Source organism: Ranitomeya variabilis, chromosome 6 (assembly GCF_051348905.1).
Source record: "Ranitomeya variabilis isolate aRanVar5 chromosome 6, aRanVar5.hap1, whole genome shotgun sequence".
Classification (NCBI taxonomy): Eukaryota; Metazoa; Chordata; class Amphibia; order Anura; family Dendrobatidae; genus Ranitomeya; species Ranitomeya variabilis.
Genome location: NC_135237.1, coordinates 369,161,902 through 369,181,249, shown reverse-complemented (window position 1 = coordinate 369,181,249; position 19,348 = coordinate 369,161,902). Strand labels below are relative to the sequence as shown.

General features: G+C 45.4%; 1 protein-coding gene across 2 annotated transcripts in view; it reads right to left on the bottom strand.

Moving 5' to 3' along the window:
• The window catches only part of SLC66A2 (solute carrier family 66 member 2), a 174,243-nt gene that overhangs the window by 98,430 nt on the left and 56,465 nt on the right, over positions 1 to 19,348 (bottom strand). The window contains exon 4 of one of the 2 annotated variants that reach the window (XM_077270030.1): positions 15,179 to 15,232. The exons of the other annotated variant lie outside the window; for it this stretch is intronic. Coding sequence (XP_077126145.1) covers positions 15,179 to 15,232 — 54 coding nt within the window. The remainder of the gene's footprint in view (positions 1 to 15,178; positions 15,233 to 19,348) is intronic. 2 annotated transcript variants of the gene reach the window in all.

Sequence of the window (19,348 nt, the reverse complement as noted above, 5' to 3'; positions counted from 1 at the left end):
CTATTTGCTATGCAAGTTTTTTTTGGTTATGCACCAGTTCAGACTAGATTGCTGTTCAGTTAGTTTACCTATATTTACTACTAGCTGTTTCCAGCCAACTAACGCTCGGCACGCTCATTGCTATCTAATTAACGATGCTAGTGATTAAATTAAAGTAAATAATGACAACATTCAATAGCGCTTACGCAGGTGGTAAATTAACTTAAAATGAAGTTAACAATAATAATTAAAAATCAGAATACTAATACATTTTATTCTCAGTGTGGTAATGTGTGGGGACGGAGCCTCGTGTGGTAATGTGTGGGGACGGAGCCTCGTGTGGTAATGTGTGGGGACGGAGCCTCGTGTGGTAATGTGTGGGGACGGAGCCTCGTGTGGTAATGTGTGGGGACGGAGCCTCGTGTGGTAATGTGTGGGGACGGAGCCTCGTGTGGTAATGTGTGGGGACGGAGCCTCGTGTGGTAATGTGTGGGGACGGAGCCTCGTGTGGTAATGTGTGGGGACGGAGCCTCGTGTGGTAATGTGTGGGGACGCAGCCTCGTGTGGTAATGTGTGGGGACGGAGCCTCGTGTGGTAATGTGTGGGGACGGAGCCTCGTGTGGTAATGTGTGGGGACGGAGCCTCGTGTGGTAATGTGTGGGGACGGAGCCTCGTGTGGTAATGTGTGGGGACGGAGCCTCGTGTGGTAATGTGTGGGGACGGAGCCTCGTGTGGTAATGTGTGGGGACGGAGCCTCGTGTGGTAATGTGTGGGGACGGAACCTCGTGTGGTAATGTGGGGGGACGGAGCCTCGTGTGGTAATGTGTGGGGACGGAGCCTCGTGTGGTAATGTGGGGGGACGGAGCCTCATATGGTAATGTGTGGGGACGGAGCCTCGTGTGGTAATATGGTGAGGAGGCGGCATTATGTGTGGTAATATGGTGGAGGGGCGGGATTGTGTGTGGTAATATAGTGAGGGGGCGGCATTATGTGTGGTAATATGGTGGAGGGGCGGGATTGTGTGTGGTAATGTGGTGGGGGGCGGGATTATGTGTGGTAATGTGGTGGGGGGCGGGATTGTGTGTGGTAATGTGGTGGGGGCGGGATTGTGTGTGGTAATGTGGTGGGGGCGGGATTATTTGTGGTAATGTGGTGGGGGGCGGGATTGTGTGTGGTAATGTGGTGGGGGCGGGATTGTGTGTGGTAATGAGGTGGGTGCGGGATTATGTGTGATGTGTGGGGGCGGAGCTACTGTGCAGGGGGCGGGATTAGCGAGTAATCACGATGCCTCATATATATAGATGTAGTATTTTTCTGACTTGAACGCCCCGCCCTTCACCATGCTGTGATTTTAATTACATCCAAACACAGTTGGTTCTGAGCTTCCTATAAATGCAGGCTTTACCATGTTATTAGCCATAGGTAAGTGTTCACACTAGGCAGACAGGTCAGGTACCGGGTCCGATTTGAGATTACCTTGACGTTTGGTGGATGGGCTCACAATTTTTGGCCAAATCTTGTGCTAAGCATCTCATGTGTTTTTTCATAGATTTCACAAGCCATTATGCTATCCACATTTCATGTATCGCACATTTTCCTTGCTTTAGTACAGTAAAATTGAGTGCAGCCATTGATCTATTTGCTAAGTAATTTGTGGCTGCCAGCCCTGCAAACAGACTCTTAACGGTTGGCATTCCTGGCTCTTCTTTTAATTGGCCAATGTGGTCATAGTTGGCTGGCTAATCAAAAGAGCTGTGGATACTGGCAGGTAAAAGGCGGTTTGCAGGGCTTCAGAGATTGACACAGCCACTCGACTGGGTCACACAAATCGATTTGCATCACTTCCACTAGTCAGGACTTGGGTACCCCATGTATGTACTAGTCATCTACCACTGCAGGTTGACTATTGGGACACTAGACATACCTAGGCTCTAATGACCCAGAAGATCCATCGACTGACATTTAGTCATAGTAACACAGTTAGAAAGGCCAAAAAAACACATTTGTCCATCCAGTTCAGCCTATATTCCGTCAGAATAAATATCCAGATCTATGTCCTTCTAAAGAACCTAATAACTGTGATACAATATTGTTACGCTCCAGGAAGACATCCAGGCCTCTCTTGAACCCCTCCGATCAATAGTGTCCATACAGAGGGGGCGGAACAATTCGTCTCCGGAGATTTTTGCAGTGACAGATGAAAAGGAGACAAATTTTGTTCCTACAACTCAAACGCCTTTATTTACATGGAATGGAAAAGGTCTGAACTTTGAACCCTTACAGGTCGAGTATGGTGACCTTGGCCACCGAGAGAGGATTGTTGTGTGAATAACTAAGGGTACAGTCACACAGTCACACTTTGATCGCTACGACCGTACGATCCGTGACATTCCAGCGATATCCATACGATATCGCAGTGTCTGACACGCAGCAGCGATCAGGGATCCTGCTGAGAATCGTACGTCGTAGCAGATCGTATGGAACTTTCTTTCGTCGCTTGATCACCCGCTGTCATCGCTGGATCGTTGTGTGTGACAGCGATCCAGCGATGCGTTCGCTGGTAACCAGGGTAAACATCGGGTAACTAAGCGCAGGGCCGCGCTTAGTAACCCGATGTTTACCGTGGTTACCAGCGTAAACGTAAAAAAAAAAAAAACCGTACATGCTCACCATCTGATGTCCGTCAGGTCGCTTGCCGTCTGCTTTCCGCTCTGACTGTCTGCCGGCCGGAAAGTGAGAGCAGATCACAGCAGTGACGTCGCCGCTGTGATCTGCTCTCACTGTACGGCGGCACTCAGTCAGAGCAGGAAGCAGACTGCAAGGGACCTGACGGACATCAGATGGTGAGCATGTACGGTTTGTTTTTTTTTACTTTTACGCTGGTAACCACGGTAAACATCGGGTTACTAAGCGCGGCCCTGCGCTTAGTTACCCGATGTTTACCCTGGTTACCCGGGGACTTCGGCATCGCTCCAGCGCCGTGATTGCAACGTGTGACCGCAGTCGTGCCGTCGTAGCGATGTAAATGGTACTGTGTGACGGTACCCTAAAGGTTGTAAGCTTTTCTATTCAATTATTTAACTAAAGCCACTTCCCAGGAAGCGTGCATTTTCCAGACTTTGTAATCTACGCAGGAGTCTCGCTGGGCACTTGCCCACTTCTCAGTGACTATAGATGGCAGATCACAAGCCCTGCTATGTGATGCAGAAAACGCAGACTGGGCAATTTTCTTCTGAAAGCAGCAAGTGTGCTGTGCTACTACACAATCTCGGGACATTCTACAAGAGCTGATCGTTCAGTGTCTTCCTTACAAGACAATGGCCTGGAGGCTTGGAGTAAATCTGCCAGTACACCACTTTTTACAGAAATGCTGCACTGGAGGCAGGCTCTCTCCAAAATCCAGATTTGAAAGAAAATCAAGCATACTTTTGGTTGCCATATAAACAGAATACTAAGCAAATGATATTTTATCACTTTAAACAATTAACTCCTGGATGTAAAGCGCACTCTGCGGACGGAGAAATGTTTTTCTATTTCGAAAACCTGGCAAAACTAGAAGGTGACAATGCTGCCCTCTAGTGGAGAAAAGCAAAGTTTCAGAACAAGCCAATGTAGAAATCCCTTATTTCCCTTAAAAGGGGTTGCCCAGTGAAAATAGGATAGGTGTTAATGTGCGGGGTTCAATCCACAAGACGGGAAAACTTTCATCCTAATTAGTATGTAGCAGCAGTGCACTTCCTCAACCAGTACTCCATTTATTTCAATATGGCCACCAAGCAGTATGTTCACCTTTCTTCAGCAGCCCCATAGAGAATGAATGGAGTGGTGGTCGAGCATCCAACTGCCAAGTCATTTTGTAATTGGAATAAAAATTCCCTAGCTTGCCGAATAGTGCGGGTGCAAGTGGGAAAATCCACAGATCAGAAAGTTATCACCTAACCTGCAGCTAGGTGGGTGACTTGTTTCTAATTTAATAACTCCTTTGAGTCAGAAAAATGATGTGTTACTACATCTGCAGGTATTGATGGCAAAACACTTGTTCATTGGGTGAAACGATTTTTTGTGCAGGGCAAAAAAATAAATAATTGTTCTAGGTGGTGCATCACCCTGTGTAAACTGGACTCCCACTGCTGAGAACTATGGCAGCCTATGAGCAATGAGCGATCTATTACAGATCGCTCAGTCAACATAATTTAGTCTGTCTGTGTAGACAAGCATTTAAACAGTAACGATCTCGCCAGTCAATCCATGTAAACGGATCCTTAGGCTCCACTAACAGCTGCATGTGCTGTCATTACCAAGGATGGGGGCAGTGTTCTGGATCACTGCGTTGAGAAACACGTGATGTTGTCTCCGCGGTGTTGGATGTTTTAATCTTCCCCGAGGTCATTCATCCTTATGTTCATAGCCTTTTCACTAGGCACTGCTCTTAATAGCCAGTTTCCTACTCCACACTGATGAGGGGCAAATACCCCGAAACAGCTGTCTGTGGATGGATACCATGTTTTGGCATAGGTGGTTCTCCTTTATTGGATGCTGCCCTTCCCGTGGTTGTTCCTTCCCGGTGAAAGACCTGGCTATTCATTGCTTGCGTTGAGAAACACGTGATGGTGTCTCCGCTGCTTTTCTACATGCATTTGCATATTTCCCATAAGGGATGGGGGCAGTGTTCTGGATCACTGCGTTGAGAAACACGTGATGGTGTCTCCGCGGTGTTGGATGTTTTGATCTCCCCGAGGTCATTCATCCTTATTTTCATAGCCTTTTAATGAAATATAACACCACACAGTTTCCCATCTTTATTATACAGCTAATCCATGTGACGCCCTCGATCTCCTGCAAAAAAAATTAACTAATAAACCAACAATACACTCCCTGTTCTGATGTAGTTCATTTAATATCAAATGTCCCATGACGATCTCCCCTATAGAGCTGTCACATCGCCTCCCGCAATGCACTTACAGGAGATAATCGCTCTTGCAGTGTATCACTAAAGAGGTCACCGGCATTCGGGCTCTCGCTTTACGGCTCCGATGCGTGAGAATTATCTCACACAGCGTTCCCAGTGACAATAAGAACTCAGGTGACATCTCTCCCGGCAGCGAAGGGATACACTGCGGAGGATTACCTCTTGTCAGTGCATCACGGGAGGCCTATAGAGTAGTCACATCTACCGATGTCACTGTTCTACACGGGAGATCGTCGTGGGACACTCGTTATTAAATGGACTACGGCGGAAAGGTAAGTATAGGTTGGTTTATTTTATTTTTGTTACAGGAGAACGAGGGCATCGGGGACTAGGTGTTTGGTGAGTATGTACTGTATGTTGTATGTTTTTTGGCTTTTTTTTTTTACAATTGAACACAGGCATCGTCTGATGGCTAATGCTGTCACTGTTCTATGTGACAGCAGATATAGCCGGATGGGACTAGTACTCCCATCTGCCTGCCTACACAGACTTGCACACATACAGACACACACTAACATACAGACACCCGCAGACAGACACACATCCGCACGCACACCCGCCGACACACACAGACATATCTTCACACACACACACACACACACACACACACACACACACACACACGCCGCCCACACACTCTTCCTCCTTCCTTTATGCAGTGTTTTTCGCATGCACATCCGCAGCAAAACTGCAAATCTTTTTACACCTGCGGTTTTTCTGCGGATTTGACTGACTCAAAGGAAGTCAATGGGTGCAGAAACACTGCAGATCTGCAAAACAAAATTGACATGCTGCGGCAAAAAAAAAAAAAAAAAATGCAGCGAACCAGTGCAGATTTTTCCGCAGCCTGTGCACTGTACCAATTCTGCATTTACCACTGACCAACATTGGTTGTGCACTACACTGCGGATTTGATGCAATTCCACGCGTCCATAAACACTGCAGATCCGCATCAAAATCCGCAATGTGTGCACTTCATTTTAGCCAGAAATGCATCATGGAACTTCGTATCAACCTACATAAAATATAATACATTGATTAATATATAATACAATATTAGCATTAATGAATAATAGGCATTAAGCTTACCATTAATGATGTTTCCAGGAGTCCATCCTGACAGCACCCTGGAGGACGTCCTCCTCCCCTTGCTGGGACAGGAAACACACGAGTTTAAAAGGTCATGTCCCACCCCAATCCTCAGTGTTGTAACAAGAACCGCTACAAGGATATGCAGAGAAAACTGTTTAATGGTAATGAACATATTACATTGTATCCAAAACATATTACATCATACGTTAGGAACCTGTTTCATACATGATATAGATATTACAGGGAGGGAACTACCCGTGCTGTCAGGATGGACTCCTAGAAACATCATTAACGGTAAGCTTAATACCCATTTTCCAGGACGTCCTCCTGACAGCACCCTGGAGAGTACCAAAGCACCTCCTCAGGGTGGGATTACCGCTTGGAGAACTTTTCTCCCAAATACAGTATGTTGACCAGATAAAACATCAAGTTTATAGTGTTTACAAAAGGTGTTGGCACTAGCCCATGCCGCGGCCTTACAGATCTGTTCTAGAGAGGTACCTGCCCTCTCTGCCCAAGAAGTAGCTATCCCTCGAGTAGAATGTGCATGGAGACCCTCTGGAGGAGAGACCCCCTCTGACTGGTAGGCCTCCGAGATCACAGACGTGATCCACCGCGCGATAGAGGCCTTAGAGGCCTTCTTACCCCTATTCTTTCCCCCATACAGAATGAATAAGTTTGGGTCAATGCGCCATGAACTGGTGGCTGCCAGGTAGTCAAGGACTGCCTGCCTGACATCCAGCGAATGTAGAGCCTTTTCTTTAGCATTAGCAGGGTTACTGCAGAAGGATGGCAACACGATCTCCTGATTTCTATTTTTAATTGTTCCTACTTTTGGAATAAAAGAGGGGTCCAGTTTAAGAATTATACAATCCTCTCTAACCTGGAGGTACGGGTCCCTAGTGCACAGGGCCTGAATTTCCCCCACCCTTTTAGCCGTGGTAATTGCTACTAGAAATGCCGTTTTACGCGTGAGGACCGAAATGGGCATATTATCAGTAGAAGCATAGAGGTCTTTACAGAGGAAACTGAGGACCAGATTAAGGTCCCAAGAAGGCGATAAATGTCTAATAGTGGGGCGCAACCTTTGTGTGGCTCTGATAAATCTAACTATCCACGGGTGAGACGCTAGGGGATAGTCAAGAAAGGAGCTAAGTGCCGAGATTTGCACTTTCAAGGTGCTAGGTTTGAGACCTTTGTCAAACCCAGCCTGAAGGAAGTCTAGGATTCTGGGTAAGTCGGGAGTGCCTGCCGCAACCTCAGACCTGCCACCTTCCAGACAGAATCGCCTCCAGATCTTCAGGTAAATTGCTGATGTAACAGGCTTCCTAATGGACTTGATAGTAGTTATTACTCGGCTCGACAGACCCCTTGCCTTCAAGATGAGCCCTTCAGGATCCATGCCGAGAGATGGAGCTTCTCTGGGTCTGGGTGAAGTACCGGACCCTGGTGGATTACATCTGCCCTGAGAGGAAGCTCTACTGGATTCTCGATCGCCAGCTCTAGTAGAAGGGAGAACCAACTCCTTCTTGGCCAGTATGGAACAATCAATATGACACAAGCTCTATCCTCCTTGATCTTTCTGAGAACAGCCGGGACTAAAGCCAGAGGAGGGAATGCATACGAGAGAGGTTCCGTCCAAACCTGGCTGAGAGCGTCTATTCCTTCTGGAAAATCCTGAGCGTTCAGTTAGAAGAATCTTGAGACCTTCGAATTTCTCCTGCTTGCGAATAGGTCTATACAAGGAGTTCCCCAGCGTAGACATAACTCCTGGAAGATATCCTGGTTGAGTTCCCATTCCGTTGCAAACACTCTTTCCCTGCTGAGGTAGTCTGCTATGACGTTCTGGGAGCCTTCCAGGTGAATTGCCGAAGTGAATTGCCGAAATGGATAGGACTGATGTTTCTGCCCACCGAAATATTCGCCCCGCCAATTCCTGAAGCGGATGGTGTCTTGCGCCTCCGATGCTTCAGGAAAGAGACTGTTGTCACATTGTCGGACATTATCCTGACATGGAGATTTTTCAGGATGTGTCGGTTCCTTCTCAAAGCTTCCCAAACAGCGTACAGCTCTTTGAAGTTGGAGGAGCTGTGGATAACGTCCTCCGGCCATCTCCCCTGAAGGAACCTGTCTTCTAAGTGAGCTCCCCAGCCCCAGGCGCTGGCATCTGCAGTAGCTACTACGTAGGGTTCGGCAGACCATAACACTCCTTTTCTTAACTTTTCTGGCTCTGTCCACCAGAGGAGAGACCTTCTTACCAGAAGAGGTAGCCTTAAAGTACTGTCCAGAGAAGACAGACGCCGGTCCCATTTGGAAAGGATTAATTTCTGCAGTGGTCTTGAATGGAACTGAGCCCATCTTACACACGGAATGCAGACAGTCATTAGGCCGAGGACTCTCATGGCCGTCCTTATTGACACCCTGTGCCTTAATAGGAGCCAGATTTGGGACTGTATTGCCTCCAGCGTGGACTCGGGTAGGAGGGATATTCTGTTTGTTGAGTCCAGACTTACTCCCAGAAAGGTCTTCCTGTGTTCTGGGGTTAGGTCGGATTTTCGCCAATTTATGACCCATCCTAACTCTTCCATCAGCGAGACGGTTTGGTTCCTGTGGTGTGAAAGAATCTCTGGCGTTCTTGCCACTAGAAGGAAGTCGTCGAGATATGGGATTATTATGATCCCCTGATTTCTTAGGAAAGCGACAATCTCCGATACCAGCTTTGTAAAGATACGAGGTGCTGAGGCAAGTCCGAACGGAAGGCACTGGAACTGGTAGTGACAGGTCCCGGATGGCAGAACTACCGCAAACCTCAGAAGCTTCTGAGATGAGGGGTGGACGGGAACCTGATAATAGGCACTCTTCAGGTTGAGAGTGCACATCACGGCATTCTGATCTATGAGGAGGATTGCCGATCGAATAGACTCCATGCGGAACCTCTTGTACGTTACCCAGGCATTCAGAGGTTTCAGATTTATTATAGTGCGAGATTCGCCGGATGGTTTTGCTATGGAAAAAAGGGAGGAGTAATGACCCTGGCCTACTTCTAGTGGCGGTACTGGCACTATGACCTCTGAGGAGAGCATATCCATTAGGTCTATCATCATAGGGCAGTCTCGCGTTATTACCGTAGGCATGATAAATCTGTCTGGCGGAGGGGAGTAAAGCTCGATACGATAGCCCTCTGACACAGTCTGGAGGACCCACTGGTTTTGGGTGATTCGGGCCCAATTGTGCGCGAAGTGACGGAGCCTTCCCCCAATAAGTGTGGCGTCATTGTGTCTTAGATTTTGAGGAGGGACTGAAGAAGAAACTTCGGTTTCTATTGCCCTGGTTACGGGAACCCCTATAGGATCCTCTATGGGATCTACCTCCTCTAGTATCAGACTGTCTCCGGAAGGGGAATCCCCTCCGAAAGGACTGAGGTTTCCTAAGTTTTTCCTCTGGAAACCCCTTCTTTTTATCGGAAGCTGACTCTAGAATAGTATCTAGGGGGGGACCAAATACCCGTGCTCCGGAGAAGGGAATTGAACATCGTTTTGATTTAGAAGAAATATCCCCCGACCAGGATCTCAGCCAGATCGCCCTCCTAGCCGCGTTGGATAGAGAACCGCTTCTAGCCGAAAATCTGACTGACTCAGCAGTCATATCGGACAGAAAGGCCGTGACGGACCTCATTAAAAGGGAGAGACTTTAGGATCTCAGACCTCGGAGTCTTATTAGACAGGTGCTCTTCTAATTGACCCATCCATAGGTACATAGATCGAGCTACCGAAGTAGCTGCTATGTTGGTTTTTATTAGAGCCGCGGAAGATTCCCAGGCTCTTTTTAAAAGTATGTCGGTTTTCCTATCCATGGGATCGCGCAGGCTTGATGAGTCCTCAAATGGTATGGCTGTTTTTTTAGCCACTTTCGCCACCGGGACGTCAACCTTGGGAATTTCTTCCCATAGTTTTACGTCCTCAGGCTCGAACGGTAGACGAGCTTTGAAGTCTTTAGATAACACCAGCCGGCGTTCCGCCTCTTTCCACTCCTCCAGTATCATGGCCTTAATATGCTCGCTAACCAGGAACACTGTCTGCTGACGTGACATAAGTCCCCCGAACATCAGGTCCTGTCTGGATTGTGGCTTAGGTGTCTCTATCTGCATGGTGCATCGCACCGCCTGCACAAGATCATTAGTCTCTTCTGCCTGGAAGAGATATTTCCTTTGGTGGTCCTGGCTTCCTGACGGAAGCTCACCCTCTTCTTCAGAGACAAAGTCTTCTGAGTCAGACTTGTCTTCAGAAGTAAACTCTGGCTCTCTTAAATCTCGCTCCCGTCTGGCCCTCTTGCGGCTGGGACTAGTGCTGGATTTCTGCACCATAGTAGACAAAGAAGCCTGTACTTCTTCTCGTATAAGGGATCTCATCTCGGACAGCAGTGCAGGTTGTTCGTCCCTCATGACCTTAGATGTACAATCTGCACACAAGGTTTTCCCATGGGAATCTGGGAGCTTCGTATTACAAATAGGGCATCTAGCAGATTTCCCCGAGGCCTTGACGGATTTCTTAGCTTGACCAGAGGGACCAGAGGAGCCAGAAGGGGTTCCCTTATCCTTAAATGACATAAGATAGGGATAAGCACTGGGGTAAGCCTGCTCCTGCGAGCGGGTAGGGGAGTCTGCGCTATGCGCACTTACCCCCTCCTCAACAGGCATACTTACTTCCATGATGAGGGTAGCAGGTCCCCGCAGCTCACAGCGCCGGATCAGGAGCACTTCAGCCGATATGCGATCCACCCTGGAACGCACGCTCTCCCCTTCACATGCAGCGTTACCGGAAGTGACGGTAACGGATGCCGACAGACCGGAAGTGACGCGTTCCTGGGAACTTCCGCCTGGAGACGCCGTGCTGGACACCACGCTGCTCCTGGAAGCCGTACACAGCGTGGATGGCGTCCGCAGCCGAGAGCCTCCCACCGGGAGGAGCGGCTGCCACCAGGAGTCTCGCCCACTCCTGGTCTTTGGAGCAGAGGGACCCCCCTCCGGAGGGTTTCTGCCCTGAGCCTCTTGACAGGGGGAAGGGTATTGGCAAGCCGCACGATCCCCCTGAGCTCCGGTAAGCAGCGCAGCTTTCACTCGTGCGTCCCTTCCTTGCAGGGACAGGAAAAACACTGAGGATTGGGGTGGGACATAACCTTTTAAACTCGTGTGTTTCCTGTCCCAGCAAGGGGAGGAGGACGTCCTCCAAGGTGCTGTCAGGAGGACGTCCTGGAAAAAAGGTTTACTTAAGACCTTACAGTATGGACATAAATGCAATTATGCCACTCAGTGAGGTAAGTAATTATATTAACAGATACAAAAAATACACCAGTATCAATAAGGCAATTGAAACATACATTAGTTAATTTCAAATATAAGGTAAATACTGCTCATATTGATTCCCAGAAAGAGTCAATTAAAAAGTGATTGTTTCCCCCCCACCTTACAACATTAACTGTGGTCTATCACATCTTTAGTAAGCGGAGTTCAAATTCTCTAGCCACACCCAGGCCCGATTATTGCCACACCTGTTCTCAATGCCCCCCAAAAAATCACTTAAATAGGATCTGCCTGAAAGTGAAGTAGACCAAAAGATCCTCAAAAGCTAGACATAATGCCACGATCCAAAGAAATTATGGAACAAATGAGAAACAAAGTAATTGAGATCTATCAGTCTGGAAAAGGTTATAAAGCCATTTCTAAATCTTTGGGACTCCAGTGAACCCCAGTGAGAGCCATTATCCACAAATGGCGAAAACAAGGAACAGTGGTGAACCTTCCTAGGAGTGGCTGACTGACCAAAATTACCCTAAGAGCGCAGTGATGACGCATCCAAGAGCAGATCTAGGGGTCAAGAAAGATATAAGCAACCTGGCTCTCAAGAAATACTTTCTGAAACGACACCAGAGAATACAAAAACCAAATGAACAATATATTCATACATTATTATCAAATAAATCTAAATTCAAACCCACCAACGAGTATTCACATGTGTTTGACATTTGAAAAAAATCGTCACAATGGAAATCCGAAAAATAAAGAAGAGACACCCAAGGTTCAGTACACACAACTTGACTCACAGGGAACGACAAGCCAGGATCATGAACATAATTATCCACCCGGGAGATAAAGGTGCGGGCATGGTCATCATTGTTCAATCCATGTACCATGAGGAATCACTGCGCCTTCTGGGTGATATAAAAACATATAAGCAACTCAAAACTGACCCTACCAAAAAGTGTTAACAAATCTAACTGATCTAACCATAAGAGGCAAATCCTTAGGAATCTATCATATTCCAAAAATCCATAAAAACTTTAAATCACCCGTAGGGGCGACCGATTATTTTGGGCATTAACTGTCTTACGGCAAATCTCTCCAAATATGTGGACCTACACTTACAGGAATATGTAGCCCAACTTCCAGCCTACTTGAGGGCCACACAGCATGTACTACAAATATTAGAATCTACAACTTGGAGAAGTATTTACATTCTCGGTACATTAGATGTTACATCCCTAGATATTAATTGAACATAAAAAAAGGGTATAAAGCGGCAGGCCATTATTTTACACACAAAAAAAAAGGAAAATACACAAATACTCAAATTGAATTTGTCATTGACAGTATTCAATTAATTTTAATCCACAATTATTTGATGTACAATCTAATATTACAATGCTAAATTGTCATTATATATTGTGACAGTCACTGGCATTGTAGAGGGAGGGAGGTACATGGCACTGCCCATGCAGCGGTGAGTGATGTGAAGCCGGAATGTTTTTGTGTTTCCAGCACACTAGGTGCTGAGAGGTCATGTACAGAGTTTAATGGGCCAGTTTTATGTGAGCACCCGCAGAGCGGGAGGGAGGGTGCTCACCGTACCTCTTCCCTGCAGGACCTTCAGGTGCTTGAGGACCTGCAGTGAGGTCATGATCATGTGACCAGTACATGTGACAGATATACCTGGACCTGTGGTTCAGTCTGGGTGTGGTGTATTGGGAGAGAGGTGGAACTCCCACGTGGCTCCCATAGGAGATAAGGACGCTGTGCGCGTTACCTGCAGTGCAGCCTGCAGGACAAGGACTCAGAGACTTTATCTTTATTTTACCTTTTTGTCAGAAAGGCTGTTTGTTTTTCTGACCCCTGCAAAGGTTTATGCTGTCTACAATAAACCAGCAGGTGATTTACTACTAGAGCTGTTCCTGTGACTGTCTCTGTGAAGCAGCAGAGCGAGGTAACCCCTCACAATATTCATCCATGTATTATATTTTATGTAGGTTTTAAGTTTGTTTTTTTCTATGCACGATCAGTATCAGTTCATTCAATTATTTATTACCTTACGGGTTCCCACACAGGACCCGCACCATCAATCAGCAGCACCCAGCCAGTCCTATCCCCCTTTTTTAACACTAGTGTCCCATACCCATTTCATGCATCATGGAACTCGTCTTTCCCCAGCAATGCAACCATTGTGGTGACCCTAAAGATCCTACAAGGTTTCCTAGAAATTACAACAAAAATCCAAAAAAAAAAATTGTTCAGAAAGATAAAAGCCACCATATAATGCCACTGTAGAAACATATATACAACTTTTACAACATATTTCCCATACAACCACTATATGGTGGCCATTTTTAACCTTTAGGAACAAGTTTCAAAAGAGTTGATTTATTACATTAATATTCATTATTTTTACCGTGGCTTGTGTTTTTTTGTTACTAATATATATTCCACATACTTTTTAATGAGAATCCAATAGTACAGAAAATGTAATGGCTAGGTATCTATAAAATTTCCATTTATGCCAGGTAAAAATAACGCTTTTCACATACAAACAAGAACAGACGGAAAGTGTGGCAAAGGGAAAACGTGACTGAGCATTAGTGAATGTTTGACATGAGAATGGTTAATGTGGTGAAGTCTTTAAGAATCCACAGTCTGACTGTGTAACAGATCATCATTTTATATTTATGCAGAATACCACTGCCCAAAACATGCTAAAGTGTCAGTGCATGGCTATATAAGCAAAGATACTGAATTATTAAAAATTAAATGATAACACAGGATTTCACTTAGCCCCTCACATTATGCCTTTGTTTCAGTTTAGGGAAACCTTAGGAAAGGCAATCAACACTAGAAAAATCCCAACTCCAGGACTTCTGCCCCCATTTCACATCCTGGCAGGGGAGCTCATGTTAATATATAGCCCCCTGACTCCAACCATCTGCTAACTACAGTATGTCGAGTCATTAACACAACAATCAGCATTGCAGAGTCCTAAGAAGCATAAAAAGCCGCTAACCAAGTCATCTTATTAATTATGACCTGTGACATGGATATGAAATTAAATGCCATTGCCGGGAACATCATGCTTTCTTCCCCTCTAATTAGTAAGTTGCTGTAAGCTGAATCAAGGTCTAAACCAAGTTCATCATTTAGAAGAGCAAGTGTAAGCTGAAGCATATAATCTACTAGTGCATGACAACTTTCTAATACGCCACCGCTATAAATGGCATATAGAATCACATCCGCATCATTAAAGTATTCAAATGGCATTAAATACCGAAAAATCAGGGCTTACAGAATATATAAGCTCCTGCTAAAAGTCAAGTCTAGATTGATCGGGTATCTTGGCATTTACCCAAGACACTTAGGCTAGCCCAAGACGTAAGCAATGCCACTCAAAAGAAAAAAAAAATCTATATCAATTACCACGGGTCTGTGACGTCTAGTCTCTATGTTCTGAGGTCACAGTAGGAAGTAAAGGGATTTTTCAAGACTTTCTTTTTAAAAGTAGCAATATGGGCAATATTTCCACCATCATTCTGAGGCCACTGGCCAAAGCCAAATGACATATCGAGTAATGCCGCGACCATATGGGCAATTTACTTACAACCCACACACAACGCACAGGAGCTAAAATCTTCAACTAAAAACAAGCCCTGCCAAAAGGTGCAGACATTAGAAATAGGTCATTTAGCACAAGGGTGGAAAAACTGCAACGTAGGAGAGGGATCAAAACAGCAGATGCAAAGGCAAAATGTGGAATACTTAGAGGTAACAGCAAGACAAAAGGGGGTACACATCCTCATGCAAGGTGGGTGCTGAGTACATACCCAGAAAGCATCTCTTGGGATGAGTTTTGAGTTCTTCATCCTTACTATCTGAAGCTGAAAACGTGAAAAGAAAAAAAAAAAAGAAAGAAGAAAAACAGAACATTTGATACAAGGTTTAGAAACAACTAGCGGCTTCTTCAGAGTTTAAGGTTTATGATTCTGCATAACTGTAGAAAAAGCAAAGAATTGGAAACAAAGATTTATTTATTTGAGTAGAATAATTGTGCTGTTCTTTATTATATCATTCATTACTGCGATCGACCTAATAAGTAGACAACTCCACCAAGCGGACCATCAAAGATTATTATGGGTTATTAAAATATGTAAATACAAGCAACCAATGTGCACTAATAATTCACAAGACGAACCGCAAAACTAATCTCGAAAGCGACCACCACCTTTACAGAGTGTTCTTCCCAGCCTGCACACTGACATTGTGGGGGTCACTACTGAGCCATGGTTAGGTGGAGGTTTCCCTGCTGATAACACAAGTGGCAGCATTTGCCAATTCCTCCTGGTCATCATGTTACGGCTGCATGTCCACTCACGCACTGAACTGACAGATGTGACATCATTTGTTTGCTACAGCTGTTCTTTCTTCTGCTAAAATCTTTCAGTGCGTCAGCACTATAACAGCAAATTCAGGAGCTAAAATGCCAGTCTGGCTTTCCTAAACTTTGAAGAAAGTTCTAAAAATCAAATGGTGGGAAAACACAGGAGATAATTCTTGAGCACATATTATGCATTCAAGTAATACAAAAGACAGATGAAGATATAAAAAGACCCCAAAAATGTAGGTTGTGAAATTGCAAAAACAGATTAACCCTTGAAGCCATAGTTTTCAACTGCAAGATAACCCATATACCTTTGTTCAATTCAGGATTCTCAACATAGCTATTGGGTGACATTAAAGTCATATGGATGAAGTGACAAGGTTAGTATGGCTGCATATACCAAATTTTTCATGCTATAAAACGCACTTTTTTAATCTTAAAATGTGGCGGAAAATGAAGGGGGGGGGGGGTGTCTTATAGACAGGAAGTACCTACTCTTGTTGTGGATTTGGAGGTGGGGGAGCGACAGCGGTGGAGCAGAGGGTCACAGGAAGCAGGAGCCGGCGACTGCAGCTAACTCCTGTGCCCGCTGCTAAAGAGAAATTAATATTCACTGCATTCCACACCCATGGGAGTGGAAAGAAGTGAATATTCATTTCTCTTTAATAGCGGACATGCTGTTAGCCACAGCAGTCAGCTTCCTGCAGCTGCCGGGAGTTCGAGTGTCCCCTGTACTTAAGGCAATGAATATTCACTGCTCGCCACTCCCATAAGTGTATTTCCTTTAGTAGCGGGAACACTCGAATGCCCAGCAGCTGCAGGAAGCTGGCAGCTGCGGCTAACACTCTGCGCGCTGCTAAAAAGCAATGAATACTCACTGTTCTCCATGCACATAGCCCCGGCAGTGAGTATTCCGGCAGCTGCCTCGGCTTCTAAGCATCGCATGACGTCACAATGCGCTGCTTACAAGCATAAAGCAGCTGCTTGCACCGGAATAGAATGCTGCGAGGGGGGTGCAGGAATGTAAGTATAATGGTTTATGGGGGGTTTTTACGTTTTTTCTGATGGGGGCCATACATACCAGGATAAGAATGGGGCCATGCATACCAGGACGGAGATGGGGCCCTGCATACCAGGATAGTGATGAGGGGGACCATGCATACCAGGCCAGGGATGAGGAGGCCATGCATACCAGGAAAGGGATGGGGAGGCCATGCATACCAGGAAAGGGATGGGGAGGCCATGCATACCAGTATAGGAATGAGGGGGACATGCATACCAGTATAGGGATGAGGGGGACATGCATACCAGTATAGGGATGAGGGGGACATGCATACGAGGATAGGGATGGGGGCTATACATACCAGGATAGGGTTGAGGGGGGCCATTCATACCAGGATAGGGGATGAGTAGACCATATATACCAGGATAGGGGATATTAATACAGAATTTACCCCATTTTTTGCGTCAATTTTTTTCCCCAATTTCCTCCTCTAAAACCTAGGTGCGTCTTATAGTCTGAAAATACAGTATGAGAAAAGGAAAACTAAGCAACTAAGACTAATAAAGCAAGATCAAGACTTGGTTTATAATATTATTGTATTCTGGTAAGCTAAACAGTAATACTCATGGCCAAGAAGCAGCTGCAATAGCAAATACAATAACAATTTGACGAAAAGTGTGTGTGTGTGTGTGTGTGTGTGTGTGTGTGTGTGTGTGTGTGTGTGTGTGTGTGTGTGTGTGTGTGTGTGTGTGTGTGTGTGTGTAATATATATACATATAGTATATACACAGATACATACATACATACACACAGTACAGACCAAAAGTTTGGACACACCTCATTTAAAGATTTTTCTGTATTTTCATGACTATAAAAATTGTACATTCACACTGAAGGCATCAAAACTATGAAGTAGTACATATGGAATTAAATACTTTTCAAAAAAGTGTGAAACAACTGAAATTATGTCTTATATTCTAGGTTTTGCACACTCTTGGCATTCTCTTGATGAGCTTCAAGAGGTAGTCCCCGGGAATGGTTTTCACTTCACAGGAGTGCCCTGTCAGGTTTAATAAGTGGGATTTCTTGCCTTATAAATGGGGTTGGGACCACCAGTTGTGTTGTGCAGAAGTCTGGTGGATACACAGCTGATAGTCCTACTGAATAAACTGTTAGAATTTGTATTATGGCAAGAAAAAAAAGCAGTTAAGTAAAGAAAACGAGTGGCCATCATTACTTTAAAAAACGAAGGTTAGTCAGTCCGAAAAATTGGGAAAACTTTGAAAGTGTCCTCAAGTGCAGTGGCAAAAACCATCAAGCGCTACAAAGAAACTGGCTCACATGAGGACCGCCCCAGGAAAGACCAAGAGTCACGTCTGCTTCTGAGGATAAGTTTATCCAAATCACCAGCCTCAGAAATTGCAGGTTAACAGCAGCTCAGATTAGAGACCAGGTCAATGCCACACAGAGTTCTAGCAGCAGATACATCTCTACAACAACTGTTAAAAGGAGACGTTGTGCAGCAGGCCTTCATGATAAAATAGCTGCTAGGAAACCACTGCTAAGGACAGGCAACAAGCAGAAGAGACTTGTTTGGGTTAAAGAATGCAAAGAATAGACATTAGACCAGTGAAAATCTGTGCTTTGATCTGACGAGTCCAAATTTGAGATCTTTGGTTCCAACCACCGTGACTTTGTGCGACGCAGAAAAGGTGAACGGATGGACTCTACATGCCTGGTTCCCACCGTGAAGCGTGGAGGAGGTGTGATGGTGTGGGGGTGCTTTACTGGTGACACTGTTGGGGATTTATTCAAAACTGAAGGCATACTGAACCAGCATGGCTACCATAGCATCTTGCAGCGGCATGCTATTCCATCCGGTTTGTGTTTAGTTGGACCATCATTTATTTTTCAACAGGACAATGACCCCAAACACACCTCCAGGCTGTGTAAGGGCTATTTGACCAAGAAGGAGGGTGATGGGGTTGCTTCGATAGATGACCTTGGCTCCACAGTCACCACACCTGAACCCAATCGAGATGGTTTGGAGTGAGCTGGACCGCAGAGTGAAGGCAAAAGGGCCAACAAGTGCTAAGCATCTCTGGGAACTACTTCAAGATTGTTGGAAGACCATTCCTGGTGACTACCTCTTGAAGCGCATCACAGAATGCCAAGAGTGTGCAAAGCAGTCATCAAAGCAAAAAAGGTGGCTACTTTGAAGAACCTAGAATATAAGACATATTTTCAGTTGTTTCACACTTTTTTGAAAAGTATATAATTCCAGATGTGTTAATTCATAGTTTTGATGCCTTCAGTGAGAATTTACAATTTTCATAGTCATGAAAATACAGAAAAATCTTTAAATGAGAAGGTGTGTCCATACTTTTGGTCTGTACTGTATATATAATTAATTATACATAACTAGATGGTGGCCCGATTCTAACGCATCGGGTATTCTAGAATATGCATGTCCACATAGTATATTGCCCAGTTACGTAGTATACAGCACAGAGCCACGTAGTATATTGCACAGCGACGTAGTATACAGCACAGAGCCACGTAGTATATTGCCCAGTTACGTAGTATATTGCCCAGTGACGTAGTATATTGCCC